The 26,745-nt window shown below is 34.7% G+C and overlaps 2 protein-coding genes across 15 annotated transcripts; one reads left to right on the forward strand and one right to left on the reverse strand.

Moving 5' to 3' along the window:
- Nucleotides 1-26,161, reverse strand: LOC127807871 (probable 3-hydroxyisobutyrate dehydrogenase, mitochondrial). 14 transcript variants are annotated; one of them, XM_052346051.1, is made up of 13 exons: nucleotides 25,974-26,071; nucleotides 24,945-24,987; nucleotides 24,322-24,410; nucleotides 23,974-24,088; nucleotides 21,974-22,124; nucleotides 19,300-19,382; nucleotides 16,304-16,412; nucleotides 16,159-16,202; nucleotides 15,407-15,549; nucleotides 14,254-14,338; nucleotides 13,587-13,666; nucleotides 12,984-13,181; nucleotides 1-476 (listed from the first exon to the last, which is right to left on the reverse strand). In XM_052346051.1, the coding sequence occupies exons 3-12, from the start codon at nucleotides 24,381-24,383 to the stop codon at nucleotides 13,094-13,096; spliced, it is 960 nt and encodes a 319-aa protein (XP_052202011.1). In that variant the 5' UTR covers nucleotides 24,384-24,410; nucleotides 24,945-24,987; nucleotides 25,974-26,071; the 3' UTR covers nucleotides 1-476; nucleotides 12,984-13,093. The 14 variants fall into 14 exon arrangements, with proteins under 14 accessions (XP_052202011.1, XP_052202008.1, XP_052202003.1 ...); XM_052346048.1 differs by lacking the exon at nucleotides 24,945-24,987 and having other exon boundaries at nucleotides 24,322-24,407; nucleotides 25,974-26,151; XM_052346043.1 differs by lacking the exon at nucleotides 24,945-24,987 and having other exon boundaries at nucleotides 25,974-26,151.
- Nucleotides 10,749-11,521, forward strand: LOC127807873 (pathogenesis-related leaf protein 4-like). Its single transcript, XM_052346058.1, has one exon. The coding sequence runs from the start codon at nucleotides 10,809-10,811 to the stop codon at nucleotides 11,307-11,309; it is 501 nt and encodes a 166-aa protein (XP_052202018.1). The 5' UTR covers nucleotides 10,749-10,808; the 3' UTR covers nucleotides 11,310-11,521.
- Nucleotides 26,162-26,745: the final 584 nt, after the last annotated feature.

Raw genomic sequence — 26,745 nt, forward strand, 5'->3', positions numbered from 1 at the left:
TTATCTAATTATAACCATAACTTATCTAAATGAAAAGTTACATGAAATCATCCCATATATCAATGCTATAACAAAAAAAATGCAATATTGTGATGGAAGAAATAGATACCTACATTTTACATTTTTACTAATTGTTAGCACCATTTAACCAAAAAAATAAAAACTGCAATAAGGGATCTCATTTATTGAAATGGTAAACTTCAGTCATCCTTGTGCTCTCAATTACGTCAGGGAAGATATCAAACTCATGATTCATTAGACTAACACGAGCATATCATTTGTCTAACCGCTTGACGTATATTCCTGGGACAACTTCAACCATCCTAATTCCTTGGCAATGGAGAGAGAGAGAGCCTAATTTCCTATTACATTCAACAAATGTTGTGCCAAATTGCTTGTTGGCATTGCATTGCACCTCAATTTATCTATCGCACAGAATGAACAGACAAGAACATCCTGGAGAATAACTGAAAAACCTGATCAAAGCCAGCTAGTAGTTATATTTGCGCATACAACAAGGAGAAGTGAAGTAGCTCGAGATGTTGGAGCATGAAGGTGCAGCAAAGAAACTGTTCTTTTGTTAAATCACAGCTCATCCTTGCCGCGGTAGAAATGGCGGAAGACACATGAGAAGTCCTTAGTTTCATGTCCCTCGTCGCACAGCCCCATGAATCTGGAGATCGAAATTCAGTTTATCAGAACAATAGACATAACGAAGCCACAATCTTATAGCATATGCTTCTAGAGACCTGTCTGACTTGGTGAGTCACTGCTTTCTCATTCATAATGGGTTCCGATATCTCACCCAAACAGCCAACAGGTTAAACTTCTAATTCGTACTGGTGAAAGGTTCACAAACTAACTGAACCGAGGAGAAAGTGCAGAAGAGAAAACGAGCAAACAAAATGCATGCTGGGAGAGTCGAGCTGGGACTTCTTCCTAAACCAGATTAATTAATTTACCATCTGTTCTTAATTAAAAGCTTAAGCTACTAGGAGATGGGCCCAATTAGGTATATCAACCTTGTGATAAGAACTTTGAAACCTCTGAAATTGGACCACATAGGGCAAAAGTACTTACATTTGTTCTGCTTCGGATGCCAATGGAACTCTAACACCAACTTCTTTTGCTGATGTGGTGGCAAGATTTAAATCTTTGGCCTGTGTGACAAAGGAGTATAATTGCATTTATTCACTATCGGTGCACTAGAGAAATGAATTTATGCTTCCAATATTCGTCCTATGGTAACTACTAATGTTATAAACAACGAAATTGCACTACAAAGTTCAACACCAACACGACAAAGTATCTTTGGAATTTAATGAAGTTTACACACTAAAATTCCTATGATGACTACTGGAAACTTGTTACTTCCCTAAAAAAACTCAATCCAGGACGTAAATGTTCACAAAAATAGAAGGCAACAAAAAGGCTTCGTATTAGAAAATGGTTATGACAAAGTCAACCAAAATTAAACTGAAGATGCCATACAGAACATCTGTTGATCCACTTTTAGATTAAATTGAAATATCAATGTATTAGCCACATTGACATATAGTTGAATGGATTTAGGGGGAACATGCGTCCACCTGTTTTAGCTCATAAAATTTATACCATGGTCACCCTCATGGAAAGGAGAGGGGGTAACAGAAAAGAAAAAAAGCAATTATGAAATTGCCTATAAGCTTGTTAACAAAAACATAAAACAGTAGCAATAATGCGTAATTTAACTTGATCAAACCACATACCATAAGCTTAGATGCAAAGCCACCATCATAATTCCTTGAAGAAGGAACACCTTCCATAACACCAGGCACTGGATTATAACTGTCACTGTCATGTTGCAACAGAAATTAACAATAAAGAAATCTTATTTTTGTACTGCAACTGCTATGCATCACTACTCCCAGATCAACGGACAAGAGAAAGGAAAGAAAATGATGCTAAAATCTAGGGGAGAAACTTATGCACTGTCTTAGAACTTAGAAACATTTGCTAACACCAAGATGTACGAAGCCATGCCATCAACGTATACCATGCTTAAAAGAACAGGTAATATAATTGCCAAGGCATTGCAAAAATTTGATAATTTTGCCCCATCCTAGTCAATGATGCACTCATCAACAGAATTAAGGACGGCCCACATGATGAATTTTGAAAAATTCATTTCTGGGCAGTCATTGAATGGAATTTGAGTTAACTTTGTAAGTGTAGGTCGGTTAATGAGTAAGAATTCCAGAAGTCTGCATACAAGTGTAGAGTTAACGGGCCTTGTTTGCATACAAGTGTCCCTTGCAATTCAGAATATTTTAGACTTACTCTTTCTTACTAGAATAAGATGCAATTTATTTTGTTCACTAAAGCAATAAAAGTTTCATCTCATTTTTTAATGGCAAGAAAAGTCATCTTGTGATTTCCAAAATGGTGAGGGAGTCTTTATAATTACGACAAATTTAAAAGGGTGGTTATTATAATCTGATCTTAATTATATCATACATGTAACTTAATTTATATTTATTTTTAATTGCAGACTATTGTTTAATATATTTTATCATTAATTATTGAGATGACAAGTTATATTAAACAATTTAATCAATCATGTGGCAAGAAGATGTCACCTAAAAAAAGCCCGTAAAAATGTTGAATCAAGTCAAGAATATTAATGACCAACCACAATCTTTTCTTTATTTTCTTTTAAAAATGTTAAATTGGACGTACGTAAACACTACTTTTAATTTATTTTCTTTTTAAAATGAATTGATAACTTAGTTTTGTGTACATATTTACGGCACTAACTTTGATGGTTTTTAAATATTCAATTAATTTTTTAGCTCTAAGAGCATCTCCAATGTATAACACTAAATTTGACACAAGAATTTACACCAAATTTTTCAACACCAATTTTTTTTCACTCTAATGTGCTCAACACCAAATTGGTGCAAAAAGCATGTTTAAAGAATATTTTATAAATAATTATTTAATCAATATTAATTAATTTTTTAAACATAAATTATTATTATTAAAAATTGTAATACCCCATATTTGTGTGAGGTCATCGCATAATTTGGGTGAGTTTAAAATACCGAAGAGTGGGTTTGATAGTAAAATAAATCGCCGAATCGACTGGAGGGAGTACCCCGGGACTTATATGCCTAAAGAAAATGGTACATCAGTATCGAGTATTCCGAGATAAGATTTATGCCATAAAAAGAAATCAGATTTGAAACGATTTTCGGTACAGCTAGGATTCAGGCTGAGAAACCAAATGATGGTAAGGGATTCCCGGGAAGTCAACGGGACCCCAAGTAGGGCTATATTAAATATGAGAAACAACTCTTAAGTGATTTCGAGAAGAAACACAAGGATTTTTCGATCAGCATATGATCTAAAGTACAATCGGGCCTAAGTGTAATTTATTGATTTTGACCGAGGGAGGTCGAAACGATGGTTTTTTTTGGATTTTTAGGAGTGAAATGAAGATTTTGGAACTTAAGGGACTTGATGGAATTATTGGGTAAGTCAGGGACTTGAGAATAAGGGTCAAAATGTAAAAGTAAGTTCAAGGGGGGCCAAACTGCAATTTCTAAAAATCTGCACAAGCATGGCCAAAGATGGTCCAGGAGGCGTGTGGGAGAAGCTATGGCCGGAGATTGGCCACGTGGGGGTCGGTTTTGGCCTATAAATAGCAATGGGTTTTGGTCGATTTTGAAGCATCAAATTGCTCAAGTTTGAAGGCGAATCAAAGGAAGCCAATAAAGGACTTTTGATCCTTGAGGCATGATGAGAGTTTTTGGAGATTTTCGTGAGTTTTCGAGTAGGTTCAAGTGTGTTTCGAGAGCTGGTCAAAAAAATGAGATGAACTGCCGTGCAGCGCTTACAACTGCCCGATCGGGGGCTTTTCCGATGTGGTTTCAGCCGGGGGTTGGTGCCATCGTGATCGATTGGAAGAGGGCTTTTAGGTGGTGTAAGAAAATCGGGTTTTGGAGCATCATCAGCAACCAAAAAATCGAAGAAGACGTACGGTGCGTGACTGTCACACGCCAGCTGAATCCTCCAGCTCACGCGCCTACGCGTGGAGGCGCGTGCCAGGTCCATTTATTTTGGAATTTTTTTGATTATTTTTAGAAAATTATTTTATGTATTATTATGTAAAAATATTTGAGAAAATAGTTGTGTAGATAATCATTTTGAATTATTAATGATAAAAAAAGAAGAAAATAGGAAAATATGAGAAAATTAAGAAGAAAATTATATTTATATTATTGATGGATAAATATGATAAATAGGGTGACTTGCAGCTTAAGATGAAGTGACTCGTGCGAAGTTCAAAGTGGGCACGCAAATCAAGGCGTATTGTGCTTCTCAAGAAAATTTGAGTTACATCTAAAGGTGAGTGTTTATCCCTATGGCTTGGTTTATTGTGAGTGGTTCTACCGAAAAAACTTATGCCATGTGAATGGTTTACTGTGAGTTGTTCAATCCACATTAATTTTCGTACATATTCAATTTCGTACACACGTATTAAATTTTGTATAGTAAATTACATACATTGAGATATTGATTTTATGTCATACATGTTATGATTTTCGGCATTAGCATGTTATGTGTTGCCCATGTGGGACGTGGGTTGTAATCCTGTGACGTGGCCCCTGAATGACAGCATTCGAGATGCATGCCAAGGATTAATACTATGTGACCCACTTGGAACGGGATTGAAACGGATTTCACCCTACAATACTCAAATGGCGGGGCTGAGAGTGAACACCACCCCAAGTTCCTTTGAGCAATAGCATTAATACCGAGGTGTCATTGATTCCGGGGATAGTGCTGATGTGATACTCTTGGGGCTAGGGTTGTGTTGGGTTTCAGAATGTTTTTGAGTAGGAGTGTAATGCCTAACAATGACAATGGGGTGGTTCTCGAATTCATATGTCAAGGTTGTCCCTCTTAAGCAAGATTGGTTTGCCAATGGGTCGGTGTAACAGCCCGCCTTCTCGAGCATGTTATGCCTTAGGAAATTTGGTATATATATATATATATATATTTTACATTATTTCCGAAATTCCCTAAGACCTTATCTAGTGCTAGACGGGATGTTTACACTAGAAAATACAAAGCGGAAGCTGAATCGAACCTACTCATGGCAATACATACATGAATAACTTGACATAATATTTATTACAAGTTTATTACATAAGCTTTTGAAATTAAAACAATTGTACATAATTCTTGAACATAATATGGCACATTCCTTCGTCTCGAGTTACTACATATCTCTAGTCTCGGTGTCATCACTGCAAGTCCCGACTGGAACGTTGAATGTTCCAGGGGCGAACCCAAGTTAGATGGTGAATCATCTAAGTAAGGGTACATAATACTATGTCATGTGTGTATGCAATGTCTTACCTCGTAGGTGTCAAATGCACCCTCAGGCTACCTACCATTTTAGCGGCCACCTCTATCGAAGCCGGGGTGTATGGGTGCACCATTGGTAAGGCAGCGGTGCCAGTTCGTACTCCTTACGGCCTTATATGCGAGTGATCAATGGCATTGACGTGTATTTATGCATTTCATAATCATGTTATAGATGCAGTCTACATGTGGGGTACATATCATAACATGTCAATATGATGTAAGCATTCAAAGGTAAATATTTATAACCGTACCAAGTTTGGAATGGTACACTTACAGTTAAGTCGCTTCGAAAGACGTGTCAGTCTTGAAATTCGTGCCGAGCAGCTACTTCTCGCCCTCAAAGACTCCTAGACATTAAACTTATTTTTAGAATATCAATTTACTATTTTTCATAATTTCCATAATTTCTCTTTATTACTAAATCTTATTTCTTCAAGAATTACATAAAAATTATCTAGTATTTCAAAAAAAATCTAATTTATCTTCACCAATATCCCTTATATAATATTTTTATTATTCTGGAATTTTCATGAAATTTTCCAACTTAAATTCCTATTTTTCCTTATTTCCTAGTAGCTAAATATATAATTATTACATAATAATTATCTAATCTTTCATTTTATTCAGTTTCTCTTCACTAATATTTCCTAAATAATACTTCTAACATTTTGAAATTTCCTTGGAATTTTCTGAATTAAAATCTTATTTTTTATTTATTTCCATAATAGAAAAATCTACTTAAATAATTAATAAATTTAGCATTTCCAGAAATTTCTTCACAAAATAAATCATAAACAACATTCCAGATTTAATAAAAAAATTTACAAAATTTTATCTCTTTTATTTTTATTTTTATTTTATTTCTTTTCTTTTTTTTTTCTTTTCTTACGAGCGCGTGGAAAGCACGCGCCATCTTCCTACTCACGGGCGCGTACAACCACACACCCGATTGCAGCCGTCTTCTCCGACGACCATTTCGCCGCCGGCAACGCCTCGGCTGCTCCAAGCTTCGAAAGAAGCTTCCCTCCTTCTTAATTTTGACCTCCCGAACCCAAATATAGCATTAAATTTTTGAAAAAACGATCGAAAATACCTCAAATTTGCAATTGAAGGCACGGCTCCGACGAGATGCGCGTTTTCCGGTGAAGCCTCAATTCGCCTCTTCCTCTACTTCGTTGATCGCCAAATTTGGCAGAAATGTTACCCACGACTTGAAAATCAAAACCCCGCTCCCAAAACCTCTCAACACTGCCCCAAATCTACTGCTTAGAGAATAAAATTTTTGGATGAAATGGGCAGTCCAGGAGCGACTATTTATAGCCCAAATCCGACGCAACTCGACCTATCATGGTCGGCCACGCGTCCTGGAGGCCACTCCGGTGTCACTTCGGCCATTAAAGACCCCCCTCTCTCCCTGACCGCCGTTTGCAGGTGCGACCATGCTCTAGCCGCACGCTACTCTGCAAAAATCCAAATTTTTTGGATTTTATATATATATATATCATATATACATACACACTTACATACATACATATTAATTTATATATATGCATACATACTAAATGTATATATATATAGCAAAAAAAATCCTATTTATACATACTTATATTTACATACATACTTATACATAATTTCTGGCATAAATTAATTCCATATCTTATAAGCATAATTTAATAAATAAGCATAACTTAATTAAATATACGCTTCAATTTATTTATAATGAATTAGGGTATTACAGTCGGTGTGGTCGTGTCACCTTTAGAGAGATTACATTTTCCTCGGTTAGGACTAAGTACTAAGGGGGTTTCTCTTAAGCTGGGACATGTCAGGATTTGTCAATTTTATATATAATTTTACATATATTCATAAAATATTTTTGAACTCTCACTTAGATGATTCAGCATCTAATTTGGACTTTGTCCCTAGAATATTCAAACGTTCCAGGTGAAAGTAGTGGCGCCAAGGGAAAGGATGTCATTGAGATGTAGCTGTTATGTTTAGTTTTCGTAGGTCTTTGACTATGATTACGATGTTCAAAGGTCATGTAATATTTTAATATTTTCATGTGAAACATCGATTTGGTTATTTATCTGTAAAAAGAATTTGTCGGTTATATATCATTGAGGTTTCGATCTTACTTCCGTTGATAGATTACAAAGACTACATCTCTCACACAACCTTTTCTCTTTCTACTTTCTCGTGAGAAAGAATAAAAGTATCGCCTAAGTCTAGACCCACCCCCGTTCTTATTTATAGAAGAATAGGGCGTTAATCTCTAACACTTATAATTGGTATAAACATTTTCAATTTTATCCCTCCAATTTAATTCTAATTACAAGTTGGAAAACCGTATATATATACCCACTAAATCCAATACATTCTAATTGCTAATATATTGGATTTACTTGAGACAACATTCTAACAAAAAGATATAAAGAGAATAATTTGTTTTGAAGTTATAGCAAGATGAGTAAAATTAAAAATAAAACCAAAAAACAAATTTAGTGTTGAGTGAATAATATACACTAAACTAAACGCCAAATTTTAATTGATTGAAGTTTGTCTCCAGCGCACCAAATTAGTGTATTTATTAAAGTGCATTTTGACACCAAATTAGTGGTAAGTGCCAATTTGATATTCCATTGGAGATGCTCTATGGATACACCCACCCTATTCCATCAAAAGGTATTAACTAATGCTAATTTGTTCATTCATATCTTTCCTTTTCATTGTCCTTTACTTTAGAACACAAAGAAATGTTCTTCATTACGTTTCATTTCATATATATTATCCTAAATATTCCACTTATTTCTAGCATCTTATATTGTTAATTTGGATGAAAAGTACAAATATATTGGACGAAGACACGAAAGAATTGAGGTTCTTTTCCATATTAATTAATTTAGGAAAGAGTTTCATAATAATGAAATTTATTCTGTATCCCAATTTTTCTTACCCTTCCCAAATTAATTTAAAGTTTAAACTGCATGCATAGAGGAGAAGAAAATATATTAATAAATATTTTTATTATTTTTCTATTTTTAATTACCTGGTCATTTATGTAAAAACACAATATATATCATCCTTAATCTATATAATTACTTTTCTTATACTTTAATTTGTGGTATATTTTCTGTAAATATTCAAAAATAATATGACGATTTACGCATACCATGAGTTAATTTATTTTTTATAATTTAAATTCAACTTATAAAATCTATTTAGACTATTAATTTAATATAAAAATTACAAATATTTGTTAAAATACATTCGATCACAATAATTTTTCGTGCACGATAAGGCACCTTTGGGATTCTCGCTCTTGTGCGGTCTCTTACCGTTCGTGCCTTCGATTTCGATAAAGGAAATAAATCGCAAGTAGAGCCTTTATTTCACTGCATAAAATAAGGAATCGAATCCACAATCTATTAATCTGAATCCCAATTTACTATAAGTCCAATCACTTAGTGTTAGTCTCAGGAGTGCACAAAAAAACACCATTTCCACATATAGTGGGAGACGATGACCTGCCAGCAGCCAATGCCATCAGTTGCTGAAACTATAAAACATTAATCAGTCACACTCAGAATAAGAATAAAAATAAAAATAAAAAAAAATAGAAATGGATCGGTCAAGTCAAGCGAAGACACCAGCAGCCTTTCTTGCACGATCAGAAACAAAAAAGTGCATAAATTAGTAACAATTTTGTATATTTGATTGAGGGTATCATAATCATAATTAGTAAAAGAATTGACATTTGTAATTAATTAATTAGAAATTAAGAAGCTAAAACCTTGTTATTATATATGTAAGCTCGTAAATGTAATTTATATGACAGGAATAATATCATTTCATAATTTAAGTAAAATTCTAGAACATGTTTAATTAATTAATTATATATGGTTCAAAAAACTAGTTTTAATTTGCATAAAAAAATAAATTAAAAAAAAATGCTTTCAGAAAACTTATCTCAAAACACCTCATATTTTTAATCAGGAGATAACAATATATAAAAGAATAATTAACAGACTACAACTGAACTCAATCTGTAGTTTTAATTTGTCTTCCCACGACTTAATCTGTAGCTTTCTCAATCTGTAAATTAACACCTCATATTTTGAAATATGATTTTTATTTTTATTTTAGCCTTCGTCCTGAATTTTTCTATTTTATAATAAATAAATATATAAGAAACAAAAAATAAAAACTAATATGATAACATAACATAAAATAAAAACAATTAAGTCGTGGGAAGATAAATTAGTGCTCATGGTGTTGGATATTTCTTTCTGGGGCCTACTGCCTAGTCCATTCAATTTTCAATTTACGTACCATGAGATAGCGGTCCACAACAAAATGTGGCACGGTCCTCTTCCTAGTCTTCTTCTTGGAGCCCTGCCTAACTCTTGTGGAAAATTATAGAGAAAAGCATATTGAAATTAACTTTAAGAGGTGTATATATATATATATATATATTGTCACTTGTCACATCAGTTTATTATGTTTTGTTCTAGTTTTTTTAATTATATTAATTTAAACTTAATTTGTTCTTAATTAGCTAGAAATAAAAAAATAATAATTAGATATACGTTGTTATGACCTACTTTTTCATATATGTTTAAAGTTTAAATATTGAATATAAAAAATCTTACAACTTTGTTTATATATATATATATATATTGATCATGAATAAGTCAATATTATCACTCAGTGTTAATTTATTTGGATATCGATCTAAATGACATCTTCAGCCTTACTCAGACTCTGGACCATGCTATTTGTACAGAAACTAATTTACAAATGGGTTTATAAATAAGATGAAAAATCTATTTTATCCCCCTTTCTCTTATCTCAATGACTATTTTACCCATTTATATCCTCTTTCTCCCTCCTCACCTCCTCTCACTGTCTTATCCTCTCCCCCTTCAACATTGCCCTCGACGCACGCCGTTGCCTTTCTCGACCGATTGCCGGGCGAGACAGCAGCGAGCGCCAGTCGATGGGTTGTGAGACAGAGGCAGCGACTAAAGAGAAAATGAGAGAAAGAAAGAAAGAGAGAGAGAGAAAAAAAGAGAAGAGAAATCATGAATTTATCACGATAAATCTTCAATTTATCACGAAAAATTCATTCCGTAAACTCACCTATAAAGCTATTTCTTTACAAATAGCATTATCCCTCAAACTCTATGGCAAATTCACGCCACATTGCTTTTGCGCCTTATTTTCTTCTAAATTTCTTGCCTAACATTTTATTCATTGGAAATTTCTATGTTTCCTCATCTGAAATAATTTTCCACACGATCTCGATCCCTATATATATATGCCTACTACTATTCTTTCTCCAATCCTACCTTCCACAGAGAAAAAAAAAAGAAGAAGAAGAAACAACTACAATGAAGTTGTCGATGAGCTCTCTGTCGACTTTGGCACTTATTCTTTTCACGGTGCTGGCAACAATCCATTCCTCCCAAGCGCAAAACGCGCCGCAAGACTACGTGAACGCCCACAACGCCGCCCGTGCCCAGGTGGGCGTCGGGCCGATCGCCTGGGACGAAACCGTCGCGGCCTTCGCCCGGAACTACGCCAACCAGAGGATCGGCGACTGCAATCTCGTGCATTCGGGCGGCGGCGGGAAGTACGGGGAGAACCTGGCGAAAGGCAGTGGCGACTTCACGGGGAAGGCAGCGGTGGACCTGTGGGTGGCGGAGAAGGCGTTCTACAACTACAACTCGAACTCGTGCGCGGCGGGGAAGCAGTGCGGGCACTACACGCAGGTGGTGTGGAGGAACTCAGTGAAGGTGGGGTGCGCTAGGGTTAGGTGCAACAATGGCTGGTGGTTCATCACCTGCAACTATGCCCCTCCGGGCAACTACGTCGGCCAGAAGCCTTACTGAATGGATCTAACAATCAACCATCTATATATATATGATCATGCATGCATGCATGCATGGTTAACTAGCTAAATGAATAAAACTGGTAATGGTGAAAAGGAAGCTATCTAGATAAATAAATAAATAAATAAATAATTTTATTTTACTGGAGGTGTATCTATGTGTGTTTGTGTTTGTGCAAGTCAATGAATGAATTTGGTACAACTTTTGTTTTCCGTTTTCACTATTTTAACAATAAAAACAAAAATAACTTGCCCACTTTTTATTTTAAAATTTTTGAAAATTTTTAAAGAGAGTGAACTCAAGAATAAGGTCACTAAGACTTAAATCTAGGTTTAGGACCCCCAAAAAAGAGGTGTCCCAAAAAATTTTCAAAACCAACCCCAAAAAAGGAATTGTTGTTTAAAATTTGTTTATTTTTAATTAATAATTAACAATTAAATAGAAAATGAGAGATAAATAATTATAAAAAAAATATTACTTTTTAAAGGGCCCCTAAGTTAATAGTGACGTAGACCCCCAACCGGCCTTGCTTTCAGAGCAAAGAAAAATTATTTTTACATTTTTATTTTAGTTTTCATTTCTTTTCCCTCCAATGCTCCTCCTTGTTGGCAACTAACCAGTGTCATTCAAAAGCCCCGGCAATTTAATTAACCGGCGAGCTCCTGATTAAAAGAAGACTAGAAGAAGAGGGACAATGACCTCCAATGCCTTCTCCACTTGCTACCAAATTTATAGATAATTAAGATAACTAAATTAATTAATTAATTACAAAAAAAAAAAAAAAACTTGCTGTTATCAAACCAAAAAAAAATCTAAGAACAGATATCAAAAATTTAAGACTTTGTCAAACAAATCCTCAAATTAATCAACTTTTAATTTTTTAAGGCATTGATGCATTCAACGAGTTTCTTTTGAAAATTCAACAAACCCTACTCTTTTATTTCTCTTCACCTTCTCATATCCTTTCATTTGTAGACTTCAACATCAAATCACTTAATCGATAAGCAATTCTTTTAAAAATTACTCATTCAATCATTTTGTCTAGGTCCATTTTGTTACATATATATATATATAAATATTATCTAATAACAATCAAAGTGTATATATATATAAAGGTATTATCTAATTATAACCATAACTTGTCTAAATGAAGGAAACATAGAATATATCAATGCTATAACAAAAAAACAAAAAAAAAATGTAATATTGTGATGAATGAAACAGATGCCTACATTTTACTCTTTTTACTAATTGCTAGCACCATTTAATCCAAAAAATTAAGAACTGCGATCAGATATCTCATTTATTGAGTTGGTAAACTTTAGTCATCCCTGGAATGACCGTTCTTTCGAGACTTCCAGTGCTCGTGCTCTCAATTACGCCAAAAAAGATAAATCGCGAGTGTGATGTTTCGTCTTACTGCGCAAGACGAAAATTGAACTCATGACCCACTAAACTGACACCGACATATCATTTGTCCGACCGCTCAACCTATACTTTTGGGGCAACTTCAACCATCCTTATTCCTTGGCAATGGAGAGAGAGAGAGCGCCTAATTTCCTATTACATTCAACAAATGTTGTGCCAAACTGCTTGTTGGCATTGCATTGCACCTCAATTTATCTATCACACAGAATGAACAGACAAGAACATCCTGGAGAATAACTGAAAAACCTGATCAAAGCCAGCTAGTAGTTATATTTGCGCATACAAGGAGGAGAAGTGAAGAAGCTCAAGATGTTGGAACATGAAGGTGCAGCAAAAGAAACTGTTCTTTTGTTAAATCACAGCTCATCCTTGCCGTGGTAGAAATGGCGGAAGACACATGAGAAATCCTTAGTTTCATGTCCCTCGTCGCACAGCCCCATGAATCTAGAGATCGAAATTCAGTTTATCAGAACAATGGACATAACGAAGCCACAATCTTAGCATATGCTTCTAGAGACCTGTCTGACTTGATGAGTCACTGCATTCTCATTCATATTGGGTTCCGATATCTCACCCAAACAGTCAACAGGTCAAATTTCTAATTCGTACTGGTGAAAGGTTCACAAACTAACTGAACTGAGGAGAAAGTGCAGAAGAGAAAACGAGCAAACAAAATGCATGCTGGGAGAGTCGAGCTGGGACTTCTTCCTAAACCAGATTAATTAATTTACCATCTGTTCTTAATTAAAAGCTTAAGCTACTAGGAGATGGGCCCAATTAGGTATATCAACCTTGTGATAAGAACTTTGAAACCTCTGAAATTGGACCACATAGGGCAAAAGTACTTACATTTGTTCTGCTTCGGATGCCAATGGAACTCTAACACCAACTTCTTTTGCTGATGTGGTGGCAAGATTTAAATCTTTGGCCTGTGTGACAAAGGAGTATAATTGCACTTGTTCATTATCGGTGCACTAGAGAAATGAATTTATGCTTCCAATATTCATCCTATGGCAACTACTAATGTTATAAACAACGAAATTGCACTACAAAGTTGAACAGAAACACGGCAAAGTATCTTTGGAATTTAATGAAGTTTACACACTAAAATTCCCATGATGACTACTGGAAACTTGTTACTTCCCTAAAAAACTCACTCCAGGAAGTAAATGTTCATAAAAATAGAAGGCGACAAAAAGGCTTCCTATGAGAAAATGGTTATGACAAAGTCAACCAAAATTAAACTGAAGATGGCATACAGAACATCTGTTGATCCACTTTTAGATTAAATTGAAATATCAATGTATTAGCCACATTGCCATATAGTTGAATGGATTTAGGGGGAACATGCGTCCACCTGTTTTAGCTCATAAAATTTATACCATGGTCACCCTCATGGAAAGGAGAGGGGGTAACAGAAAAGAAAAAAAGCAATTATGAAATTGCCTATAAGCTAGTTAACAAAAACATAAAATAGTAGCAATAATGCATAATTTAACTTGATTAAACCACATACCATAAGCTTAGATGCAAAGCCACCATCATAATTCCTTGAAGAAGGAACACCTTCCATAACTCCAGGCACTGGATTATAACTGTCACTGTCATGTTGCAACAGAAATCAACAATAAAGAAATCTTATTTTTGTACTGCAACTGCTATGCATCACTACTCCCAGATCAACGGACAAGAAAAAGGAAACAAAATGATGCTAAAATCTAGGGGAAAAACTTATGCACTGTCTTAGAACTTAGAAACATTTGCTAACACCAAGATGTACGAAGCCATGCCATCAACGTATATCATGCTTAAAAGAACAGGTAATATAATTGCAAAGGCATTGCAAAAATTTGATATTTTTGCCCCATCCTAGTCAATGATGCACTCATCAACAGAATTAAGGACGGCCCACAAAATGAATTTTGAAAAATCCATTTCGGGGCAGTCATTGAATGGAATTTGAGTTAACTTTGCAAGTGTAGGTCAGTTGGTTAATGAGTAAGAATTCCAGAAGTCTGTGTAACACTTTTAACACATTGCTAGCAGTCTCTTTTTTTGAAGATCAAACAGAGATCATTGGAACAAAAGACTCATCATTGGGAGACATTTAAAACTAATGAGGGGAGATATACTAGGATGTATAAAAAGTCAAAACTAATAAAAATCAGTAATCCTTATTGAATCGCATGTAAGTGCCGAATAGATAAAAGCACGATTGGGCATTTAGATGTGCCTCTTAAAAAGTTTGGTTTCATATGGTTTAAAAAATGAAAGCCCATATTAAGAAAGCATTTTTTCCACTTAGTTTCCTTTTTCCTTATCTTCTTCCTATATGTTTCCACCTACTAAGCACGAATAGATTATACTCTCTGTACAAGGAAAAATAAGTCAGAAACAGTTCAACAAAGGGTCCAGAATGCTTCAAGTGCACACGTCCTGCAATTTGTTCCTCTGAATAAATGAAAAGGTTTACATTTAGAATCTCATCTATTTATTTGCTTTCATTTTTTAACACTGCCAGTTGTGTTCATCGTAAGAAGTCACAGAATGATGAGCTTCAGGTGGCTGTTGAGGTTGATGCCTAATTTGTGAGGCAATTCTTGAAAGAAATCCTTCCAGAGTTGAAGCCATAATTTTTACATACCTATGATTCTAAAAGAACTCATTACCTACTCCAACAGCGAGCACTTGAGGAGTTCATTATCTTCATTAGTGTACTAGCCGAAATCCCCAAAGACTGTCCAAGTGCAAAGGCTTCTGACGCCCCAAGCATACTCACAGCCATTGTCAAGTTGTTGCAAATCTTTGCTGCCTAAATAACAAACCCATGCCAAATTACCAAATACTCACACAACAGATTCCAACATGCTAGAAGTGTTGAAAATCACTTCTTGTTTTTTCTCTAATATTTTCCTCTATTCTGTAAATTTAAAATCCATATATACTTTAATATCTATTAAGATCGTGTATCGTAGCATCATGCAATGGTTTCTCAAAACTGAGGTTGGTAACAAGGTAACTTCCACATACAAGATATTTGATTTATGGAAGCAAGTGAACCGAGATAAGTGGATTTTTGCCACCTAAGATTCTCCTTTGCTTGAATATATGGAATCTAGAAAATATAAGTCATGATAGGGTTCTTAAAAACCAAATTTACAGAGTAGAGAAGGAAAAATTCACAAGAACTCATTCTCTTTATAGCCCAACCAATTATAACAATCAAATCATTGCTTGAAAGATTAGTCATTCTATGAATATCATTTGAATTATATAAATGAAACTAATTCATTTGTATCATTATACGCCTCTCCACTCATCTGCATTTCCTAAAGAAAATAATTACTTTAGTCTAATGATCATACTGCATTTTAAGAAACTGTAGTAAGTACAGTAGGGCATCTACATTTGTTTAAATTACCAAAACTTGTTGCCACTTAGAAGGGCTAAATGCAGTATACTGCCCTGGAAGGATGTAGAAACAGACTCTGATAAGTAAACCTATAAAAGCTTCCATGATATAAATAAAAACAAATGTCATAGCTTGAGGCCAAAAGAGAACATACAGAACCATTTCCTGCTCCACCACAATAAATTGTGTTTTTTCCCATAGAAAGGAGCAAGGGCTTTGCAGCCTGATAAGCTTCCTCTAGGCCTCCAACCTGGAATGACATGCTAAATTCTGTGATTTTTCAAAGCTGCTTAAGCAAAACCTTTTGCAGTAAATAGCATAAACAATAAAATTCATTTATGCACCCAACTGTTGCTTGAATGATGAAGCAACCTTTCTATTTCACAGCCTAAATCAAGCCAAAAAGAGCCCATCACTTCCTTGTCAATGTCTTAGAAAACAAAAATAATTGGTAATCTAAGCTGTGAATGCAAGACCAATTAGCACACAACTACATGGTCAAGAGTAATGCATTGTAAAACCAAACATGTTTTCCAGAGAAAAAGCTATAGTTGACAATTTTTTGCTTTACAATCTACCGAATCTTCAAAAGTCAACCCAGACCAACAGCCCTCTTAAAACTTTGGATCAGGTTCAGGCATTTTACTGAAGTTTGGTTAAATAGGCAGCACTAAGTTAAACTTCTGATACCAACAATATTGAAGCATATTGAGTTGGAAACTTCTTGTCAATTGTCAGCACAGCCAAATGGGCAGCATAATGTGGCCAGCCATCTTTAGACCCTTCCAAATGCCATCTTTAAGTTTTACAATATGAAGATACTCAAATGGCCAAGGTTTAGTCTTTAGCATATTCTCAAGGAGGAAGAATTCATGATTGCCAGGGAGAAAACTAATATATCAGACAATATGCAGGTGCATCTGCTTGCTAATATAGGTTTTTTCACATTAAATAAGAAAATTACAATGAAGTTACATCATGGTTTTGCATTTAATCAGATCCATAAACATACAAAAACCAATATTCACAGGAAAAGCAAAACTTGCCGTACAATAAAGAAATAATAAAATTGAAGCTTCTCTTTGACTAATAAATACTATTTAGTCATAAATAATTCTCATGCAGTTCAATCCATTGAGGTAATGTAGGAAATTAAGACCATTTACTCCCAAGTCATTGCCAATAAATAGGGAACAAACTACACAGTAGAAGAAATTCAATCTTGACAACATATACAACAACAATCACAAGCCTTTAGGTGGGGTTGGCTACAAGAACTCTGAGCCTCCATCCATCTCTATCCATGGCCATTGTTAAAAAAGTTGTCTCGAGTATAGGATAAGAAGATCAGTGAAAGCAGTGCATTTGAGGGCCAATGAAGAATTAAATAGGAGTTTTGTAATTAGTGATAGTTGGGGGGGTTAAACTGTAAATATGTTTATGTCTTCATTGGGATATCTGCCTACTCTATAAATAGAGGGCATGGAGTGTGTGTGCGACACAATTCATTCTCAATCTCTATGTTCGAAGTGCAATGTGTGAGAGGAAAGACTTGTGTCCAAGAAAGTTCTTTGTAATCTCCAAGAAGATTGTATTCAGGTGGGATAGAGAGGGAAGAGAGTGATCAATCATCTTCTCATTTCTATTGTTATTGAGTGCAATTTCATTCTGAGAGAAAGGATGGAAAGGTAGCTTTGTAATCATGTGGAATGAGGGATTGTTGTACTCGGATATAGAAAGAGAAGGGCTACCATTGTATTGATCGGTTTTAATCAATAAAGAAATACTGCTCTGTGGAGATTTGGACGCTGGATGTAGGGTTGCAACTAGTGCAATCCGAACCAGGATATATCACTTGTCTCTTCTTGTGGTTTGATTCTTTCATGTCTGTTTTCATTCATTTAAATTCTGTTCTTGCACTTCAGTTTATAATTTCTGTTGTTGTTTCTGATTTCGACTAAGAGTGAGAGAGATTGGCATTGAATTGAGAGGATCCTAGTGCTCCTAATCTTAACAACCATATCCTTTGTAAGGTCATTTTATCCTATGATGTTTAAGACTTTCCCACTAAGTTTTCTTTGGCCTTCCTCTCCTTCTTTTGCTACATACTTTCTCCATTTCATCCATCAACCTTATAGGTGCATCTATCGGTCATCTGCTCACATGTCCAAACCATCTTAACCCCGACACTCGCATCTTATCTTCAATAAGCGCCACCCCAATCTTATTACATATGATCTCTAACTTATGTTGTCTTTACAAAATAATGTATATGTTGTTGTAAATGTAAAAGTGTAGATAACAAAATTAGGGTTTTATGGATCATACAATAATATCCACATCTAAATCTAAGGTATTATTAAAAATTAAATCCACATGTAAAATTTTATGGATCATACAATTAAGTCTAAGGGATTAATAAAAATTAGACATTTAATAAAATAGAGGGCAAGCATTCGTAGCAACAGTAAGGTTGCTCCTTTGGGACCAAAAAGGTCATGGGTTCAAGTTATGAAAACAGCCCCTTTGCAAAAAGGCAAGGGGAAGATTGCGTACAAACCCAGCCCTCACAAATAGGGAGCCTGTGCACTAAAGACATCTTTTTTAGATATTTAACAAAATAATGTAATATACAAATTTGTAGTTCTAATCATGTAAAAAGTACAGTTATTAAGCCTGAAGGACAAGTTTCTGCAGTTTCATTTTCTCTGCTGAGAGATCTACTTTCCTTGTATTTTGGTTTGATATATTTGATTTTATCTTTCCCAAGAAAGGGAAAAAATATAGAAGAAACTTTGAACAAGTAAACCAATTTGGGAGTATAAGAGTACAAATTTCCAAAACATGTATACAATTCAAATATCACAAAGACACAAGGACAAAAATTGCAATTTTGATGACTCCATATCAAAATATTCCTAGAAAGACATACCAAATGTGCAGCTTATTCATACTGAGACTTACATAACTTGAGCGTGATTCCGAAGACCAAGATAGTGAAGGCAAACACTTTAGCATAATAAAAAATAAAAAACTCAGCCAGTTCTGACCAAGGAAATGCATTTACCTTCCACCTTATCAAACAATAGAAGAAAATGCAGCAGCGATACATGGTTTAATAGAGATAGAAGGTCAAAATTGAAACCATACCATGAACGTAAGTGTTCCAGCATCAGCAGCAAGAACACCACCAGACACAGGTGCATCCAACATGACAGGGGTCTCCCAGTAATCTACAGAACAAACAACCAGTTATGAAAATGGAAAGGAACATTTTGTTCACACATTTGTAACCCATTGAGAGCAAGCCTTGGTGGAAACGGTCAGGTTGCTCCTTTCTGACCAAAAGGTATTGGGTTCAAGTCATGGAAACAACCTCTTTGTAAAACAGGCAAGGCCGCAAGGGAGAGGCTATGTAAAAATATGATGCTCCCCCCATCACAAAACAGAGAGTCTTGTGCAATGGGGGCACCTTTATTCATACCATTAATGCAGGAGTAAAGAACAAATATTGTGCACCTTAGAAGAATTGTGTGTGGTTCTATTGTGAATGTCATTTACTGCATGGGTTAAATACACAGCTCATTTATTTCCTGATTCAGAGCATTCAACTTCTAAGTAATTTTAATTGAAAGCAAAACTCAGCACTGAATAATCTCAAATGTGGAATACAGCTCTTAAACATGTAGACGTTATAAAGCACCATTAGACGTTATAAAGTTAGAAAATCTCCCCAAATTATTTTTTTCCATATATAGCTTTTCAAATTTAAAAGATTTAATAAGAATGATATTAATTGTCTTTTTTCTGATGGGAAAAATAGTAGGCTAAGCAACATCAAATTTGTTTACATCATATGTCTATGATTAATAGTACTTTTGACTTGTAATAAGATAAAGAACAAAAAATCTAAGTGAGGAATAAAATGGCTTTCCTCTTTCAATGTACTTGGATTTCCTGTCATCACATAACTGTTTATAAAGTTTTCAAAGCATCCTAAATCTTTTGGACATCTGTTTATCTTTTTCCTTAATACAGGTTAAAAAAGGAACAACTAAGCAACTTATGGCATGGTCATACTGTTGTTAGGAAGCATTTTCATTGAAGTGTGCTTTAGGCATGGTTATAAATTCTGGAATATTTTCATTACTGTTTTGGATCTCAAATTTGACGAGGGAGAGGAGCAAAAAGGTGAGATTATATATGTCTAAGCTGAGAGTGAAGAAAAAAGGAAGTAACATTATGCATGCCTATGCAGCTTGTATGGTAAAAGAAAAGGGTTTCGTATGAAATTTTGTGTGCCTTTTTCTCCCTTCCCTACCAAACTAAATAAATATAAGGAATTCAACTTCCATGTTTCATTTTCATATCACTTTATGTCCCTTCACAAAACAAAGAATCAACATGGTGAAATCCAAAGGTCTTGGATTTACATTTTAATCACATTTCATTGCCCATTTAACAATCACCAGTCGAATATCAAAAGTATAAAGAGGAAGAAAAACACACTGGGCAACCAATCTTTTAAGTGAAAAATTCATACAGCAAAAACTGTGGGAACAATTCTAGTCAAGCAATTCACTACATTGGAATTTTATATAAAAATACAACTTTGAAATGCAATCCTAAGATCTTCTCTGGAGAAGTTGAATTCACAAACTTATTGATGCACTCTCTGCATTGATCAATTTTTTTAAAGCATTCAATCCCTGAATACACTTTCCAAGCTTGCTTTTAAGTATTGAGATGCACTATACCTTTGGCATCTATCAAGAACTAAACTCAATTTCACTATCTCTCAACGACTCAAAAAAATCAAAATCCACCAAGAAAATCTTCAACCAGAAGAGCATAGTAAACCAAGAGAGGTAATGCTATAGTGACCAATGCATATGAATATCTAGTTTTATGAACCACACTAGGTTTTATTTACCCTAACAACGAGTTAATGGTGGTTCTGTGAACATGACTATTTGGGGTCAATTGTCGCATTTGGATGTTTCATAGATTCTTGCAATTATATAGTGACAAACAAAGACGACTATAACAAATCAATTAGTTTTTATATGTGCTAAGCAACACAGAAAGTCTGCATGTATGTTCTTGTGACAGGCAGGATTAACAAATCCAAAAATGGCCTACCCTTGCCATGATATTAGAGCTAACTCACCATCCATTCTCTTTAGACACAACTTTCCTTGGTTGCTACTTGTTATTTATGGTATGACTACTAACTCATAGGATTCGGTTTAACCACAACCACAAGAAATTTTTGCCATTTGGACTACATCAGATGGGTCCATTGTGGTGTTTGGACTCTATGCTTATAGACAAGTTTGTAATGACCAGACTTGCATTGGCATGTATTCAGTTCCAAACTAGCAGATCTGCAGGTGAAATCAAAATGACAACCAGGGCTAACCCTTTCTGTGTGTTTCATGGTTGTTACCATAACTTAAACACATTACACAGGCAAATGGTATCATAAAATAATTGCAAAAGCAGTTTGTAAGTAGTTTAGACATCATTCAGAAAGGAACAAGAATATAGAAGGAAAAGAGAGCAAATGAGATTCACAAAGATTAACCTTCCACTTTGCTTCAATATTTACCTCGTGCACTAATGATTTCATTTATCATTCTGTGATCCAACTGCCATGATCATAATGCCAATATAGGATACAAATAAAATTCACCAAACCCTGGTGCTAAGTGGAAGCCAATTATTGAAAATCAAATGTCAAAGTAAATAGAAAGGAGATGATGAATGCTAACTAGAATCCTTACCAAGCACCACAGACTGTTTAGGCTGGACCCAGGCATACCTTTCTTATCTTCTAATGCACATGCTGATACAGCCTCAGAAAGTTTTCTTGATGTTTGAGGATCAATCGTGGATGAATCTATGAACAACCATGGCCTCAGTATATTCCCATTGTGAAGCAAACCATTTGGTCCATTGTAGACATCCAAAACCTAGAAAACAAGAATGGTAAGTTCATGCTGGAGATAACAACATATCCGGCTTTTATCCCACTATGTGGGGTCGGCTACATGAATTCTAGTCTTCCATGTATTTCTGTATTTTGTCATATCTTCATTTAGGCCCATACACTTCATATCAAACTTTAATGTCTCTCCCAAAGTCTTCTTAGGTCTACCTCTACCTCTTTTTTTGACTAATTGTTCCATTTCATCAACTCTCCTCACAAGAGCGTCTCTTGGTCTTCTTCTCACATGACAAAACCATCTTAGTCTATTCTCTCTCATCTTCTCCTCGATTGCCACTACTCATACCTTATTACGAATAACCTCATTTCTAATTTTATCTTTTCTTGTACGGCCGCACATCCATCTTAGCATCCTCATCTCCGCTACGCTCGTCTTTTGCTCATGCTGGTATTTGACTGCCCAACATTCTAAGCCATACAATAAAACTGGTCTTATAACCGTCCTACAGAATTTTCTTTTTAATTTTAATGGGATTTTACCAATACATAACACCCCCGATGCATTTCTCCATTTTAGCCAACCTACCTTAATTCTATGCGTGACATTCTCGTGAATTTCTCCATTTCTTTGAATCATTGATCCCAAATATCGAAAATGGTCTTTTTTTTGTATGATTTGGTCTTCCAATTTTATTATAACATCCTCTACTCTTGCATTCTTACTAAATTTACATTTCATATATTATGTTTTCCTTCTACTTAATTTAAATCCCTTAAATTCTAAATTGTTTTTCCACAACTCAAGCTTAGTCTTCACTCCCTCTTTTGTTTCATGCTGGAGATATGCATGATAAAAAGGAAACAGAAACTTATAAGCGAAACATTTCCTGCTTGGTTAAAAAAGAAGAAAATCAATATCTTCATGTTCAATTGAGAGCTTTAAGTACACAGTTTACAGAAACAAAAAGCAGATGAAAGTAGACCACATAAAGCAACTTGAATCCTACGAGTGACATCAGTTAACAACCGGCTCCTCCTTTGGTATCTTATTTTTTTATCTTCCAGGAAAAGATTGGACACATTTGTTCATTACTCAAATAATAACTTAGAGATGTTTCCCTCTTCTAAATCCTCCATTGCCTAATAGCAGTTGCTATGTATAAAAAAGTAGCAGCCAAATAACCTTAAATGGATACTTTTGATTGAAAAAAAAAATGGAGTAGCTTTTGACCCAAAAGCACAAAGATGACTTCACTGAGAGTTGGCAGTTGGAATGACTCACAAAAAACGTGTCGCACGTTATTGATGTTTGAATTTATTATTGAACTGAATCATTGCAGTTCCTTCAATATTATTTCTATGGTGAGTATTACATTATAAACAAAACTAAAGTACATAAAACTATAACTCTTGAGTGTATCAATGACGTATGTGTGTCATCAACTCCTTCAAATCATTATATCATGTTCATATTTGTGCTTGTGTTGATATCAGTATCCATATCCACACATTTTCTAATTAGTTTTCAACCATCATTAAAATGTTCCTAAAATTAAACCATTATCCAAGTGTGAGCATATTCAAAAAATAAACTACCAGAGATATCCCCCGAGTCATTGCCTATCTCAAAATCAAATGATAAAACTACTAATTCTTAGAGCATAGATTGACCAAGGAGAAATCAAAATACAGTAAATACTGACTTATTCTCCAACTAAATAGGGAAAAAAAATCCAAATAAATCATGGCATACACACAACAGAGAAAATAAGCGATACTTCCTGTATTATCAGAAACCACGCCAGTAAAACTTTAAGGTAAACAAATATAACTAAAAAAAAAGGAAGCACAAACTAAATAGAATGTGAACTCACATGGGTTGATGATGGCAACATAGTAATTACAATATCGCTTGCTTCAGCAACTTCAGATGGTGAATCTTTTGTGAGAATTCCCTTGTCTGAGAAGAACTTCATAGCACTGTGGTTTCTAAGAACAGAAAAAAGATGAAATTCATGCTTGAACTAAAAATATACGGGAATTATCTTTTAGAGAATGAGATACAGAAAACCGGAACTATAAAGGAAAGAAAGAAGATACACTAGCATTGAAGAATCACATTTGCATTCCCCTTCTTATATCACATTATTTGCACCCATGACTGATACAATCAAGATGATAGACATAACAAAACAGCAGAGAGGATGAGTTGAATACATTACAAGTCATAAACAGTGACTTTGTATCCTGCCTTTATCAAATTACTAGCCATTCGAGAACCCATATTGCCAAGTCCTATGAAGCCAACCTGCTGTAGTCCATCAATGGATGAAAATTCTGAGAAAATTAGAACGGAAAAGAAAAGGTATCTACAAGAAGAGAAAAATCTAAAATTGTAATTTACATAAGCTAAGTAAGAATGTGGAGATAACAGTCTAAGGTGTCTGTCCCTGAAGAGACAATCAGCAACTTGATAAAGAAATTTGAACTAAACCAAACAACCACACCCACCCCCCCTCCCGGCCCCGGGGGGGGGGGGGTGCCCCCCAAGAAAAAAAAAAGAAAAAAAAAAAGTTCTGTGATTACTGAACATAATAGCCGAACAAGACAATCAAATGAAATAAAGCAAAAAAGAAAAAGAAACTGAAAGTAATTTCTCATCATTCCATCACCTTCCCAGTTGAGAAGTGGCAAGAAGAATCAGCTTTTTCTATAACATGCAAGAGATAAAGCAAATATTTTCCAGCTCAGAATAAGAATCACAAGACTACTTAAGTCAAAACACCCTGCATTAACTCAAAAAAAAAAAAAAAACTTCAGGAATTCCATGGGGTAGTTGACATACTGAGCTTGGTCATCTGTCCTTCTCAAGCACAAATTAATCAAACCTGGTAGTTTTGGGCAAATGACATTTTAGTGAAAAACGCGGTACTGAACCAGACCAAAAATATATATATACGTAATAAAAATCTAAATGAAAAATGAAGATGATATTAGCAACCTGTCACAGCTCGACACTACCAACAATTGTGAGAGTCAATGGAGAAATAAGGGTAACCGAGATCCTTGGAGACAAAATGGTGAAGACTCTCACAATCTAGCCTTAATTAGTGGAGAAAAGTTGAGTGATCTTGGAGGTCTAACGGAAACATGTTCAAACCAAGATGACAATCCAATCAAGATAAATTCGGAAGGTTACTGCAAGGCAATTCAGCAAATTCCGAATAAAGAGGGATTCTCTGTTATCAAACTCTCCTGTTATCAAGTTGTCATCATAACAAATGGAGGGCACAACAGGTTGTCAAATGACTCAATCCAGAACCAGATTTCATGGGATTTCTCTTGTATTTGATTTACAACTGAATCATTGTAATTTCATTTAAATACTGCACTCGTATTGCCTAAGTGTTCACGTTGCTATGGAATGAACTTTGAATTTCATTTTTTCTTTCAGAACAAATACTTCAGTTTTTTTCTTTAGATGACAGCCGTGAAGTTTCAGAACAAATGAACAAAATTTGTTAACTAAAAAGTAGAAGAAAATAAAACTTGAGAAAAGGCCCGTTGTTTCGGAGGTTGCCGATTGCCATGGCGTAGCCCGATTATATGTTTTCCAATTTCAATACAATCTTAAGGTCGCAATAATATCATAGGTTTCATGGCGCTTACACAAACTAAATCCCCGAGGAGGAAAAACGAGAAAAGAAAACCCACCAATTTCTCAGCAAACCCATATGATAATTGGATAACAGAGCTCGAAAATCCAATCTTGGAGCCAAAATCATCCAACTTACAGAGAACATACATTTAGGTAACTTCCGTCGCAGTGAACACGACCCAGAAAAACAGGAAATAGAAAAAAGAAAAAACTCACTTGTAAGTGATACGGGATGCTGGATGAATAGAATCTGCGGAGCGAAGATGAACGAAAGAGAGAGGAAACGGAGTTGGATATGACTCTGCCAATCGCCATAGTTAGCTCTCGACGACAGACCTCTGTAACTCTTTTCACTTTCACTGGGTTTGCGATGTGAACTCCAAGTAAACATTTGTCACTTTCCCGCTCCTTTGTCGTTTCCTTCTTCACTTGGATGATTACCATCCCCTCCTTTGTTTATTCTCAGAGGCTGCATTTTTTTTTTTTTTTTTTAAGATAGCTTTTGAGCCTTTTTACTTAAAAATTATATAAAAATTTAAAATTAATTAGCGTTATACAAATTGTGTAAAATTAATTAATATTTAAATTGATAATATATTTTAAACTGTTATTTATATGAATTAATGAGTTCCATTACAATGTATATAAATAAATTCGTTTAATGACTGTTTTCAGCTTAATTATTTTTTCTTCCGCTTATTTTTGTTTTTGGAAGGAACTAAATTAATAGAATTTATAAAATTTTTAGCTTCTAAATAAAAATTCTGTCATGATTGTTTTTTCTTCCGCTTGTTTTTCTAATGGCGATTGGCCTTTTTTAATAGGAACTTTATTTTGTTAGATAATTTATTATGATATGGTATAATTGATACAAAATTTGAAAGTTTATATGTAAAATTAATAATTTTTAAAGTTTGGTGTGAATTCAATAAAACTGTCCAAAGTATGTGTTTTTTTTTATATAATTTTTTCTAGATTTGACAAAAAT

The sequence above is a fragment of the Diospyros lotus genome, chromosome 8, assembly GCF_014633365.1.
Source record: "Diospyros lotus cultivar Yz01 chromosome 8, ASM1463336v1, whole genome shotgun sequence".
In the NCBI taxonomy this organism is placed as follows: Eukaryota; Viridiplantae; Streptophyta; class Magnoliopsida; order Ericales; family Ebenaceae; genus Diospyros; species Diospyros lotus.

What these genes read in the sequence shown, in the direction of transcription:
- LOC127807871 (XM_052346043.1), bottom strand. Translation starts at nt 26,072, where the DNA reads ATGGCGATTGGCAGAGTCATATCCAACTCCGTTTCCTCTCTCTTTCGT. An exon ending in GCATCCCGTATCACTTACAA is followed by an intron (nt 24,411 to 25,973) that starts GTGAGTTTTTTC and finishes GATGGACTACAG; the next exon opens with CAGGTTGGCTTCATAGGACT. An exon ending in TGTTGCCATCATCAACCCAT is followed by an intron (nt 22,125 to 23,973) that starts GTGAGTTCACAT and finishes CTTGTTTTCTAG; the next exon opens with GTTTTGGATGTCTACAATGG.
- LOC127807873 (XM_052346058.1), top strand. Translation starts at nt 10,809, where the DNA reads ATGAAGTTGTCGATGAGCTCTCTGTCGACTTTGGCACTTATTCTTTTC.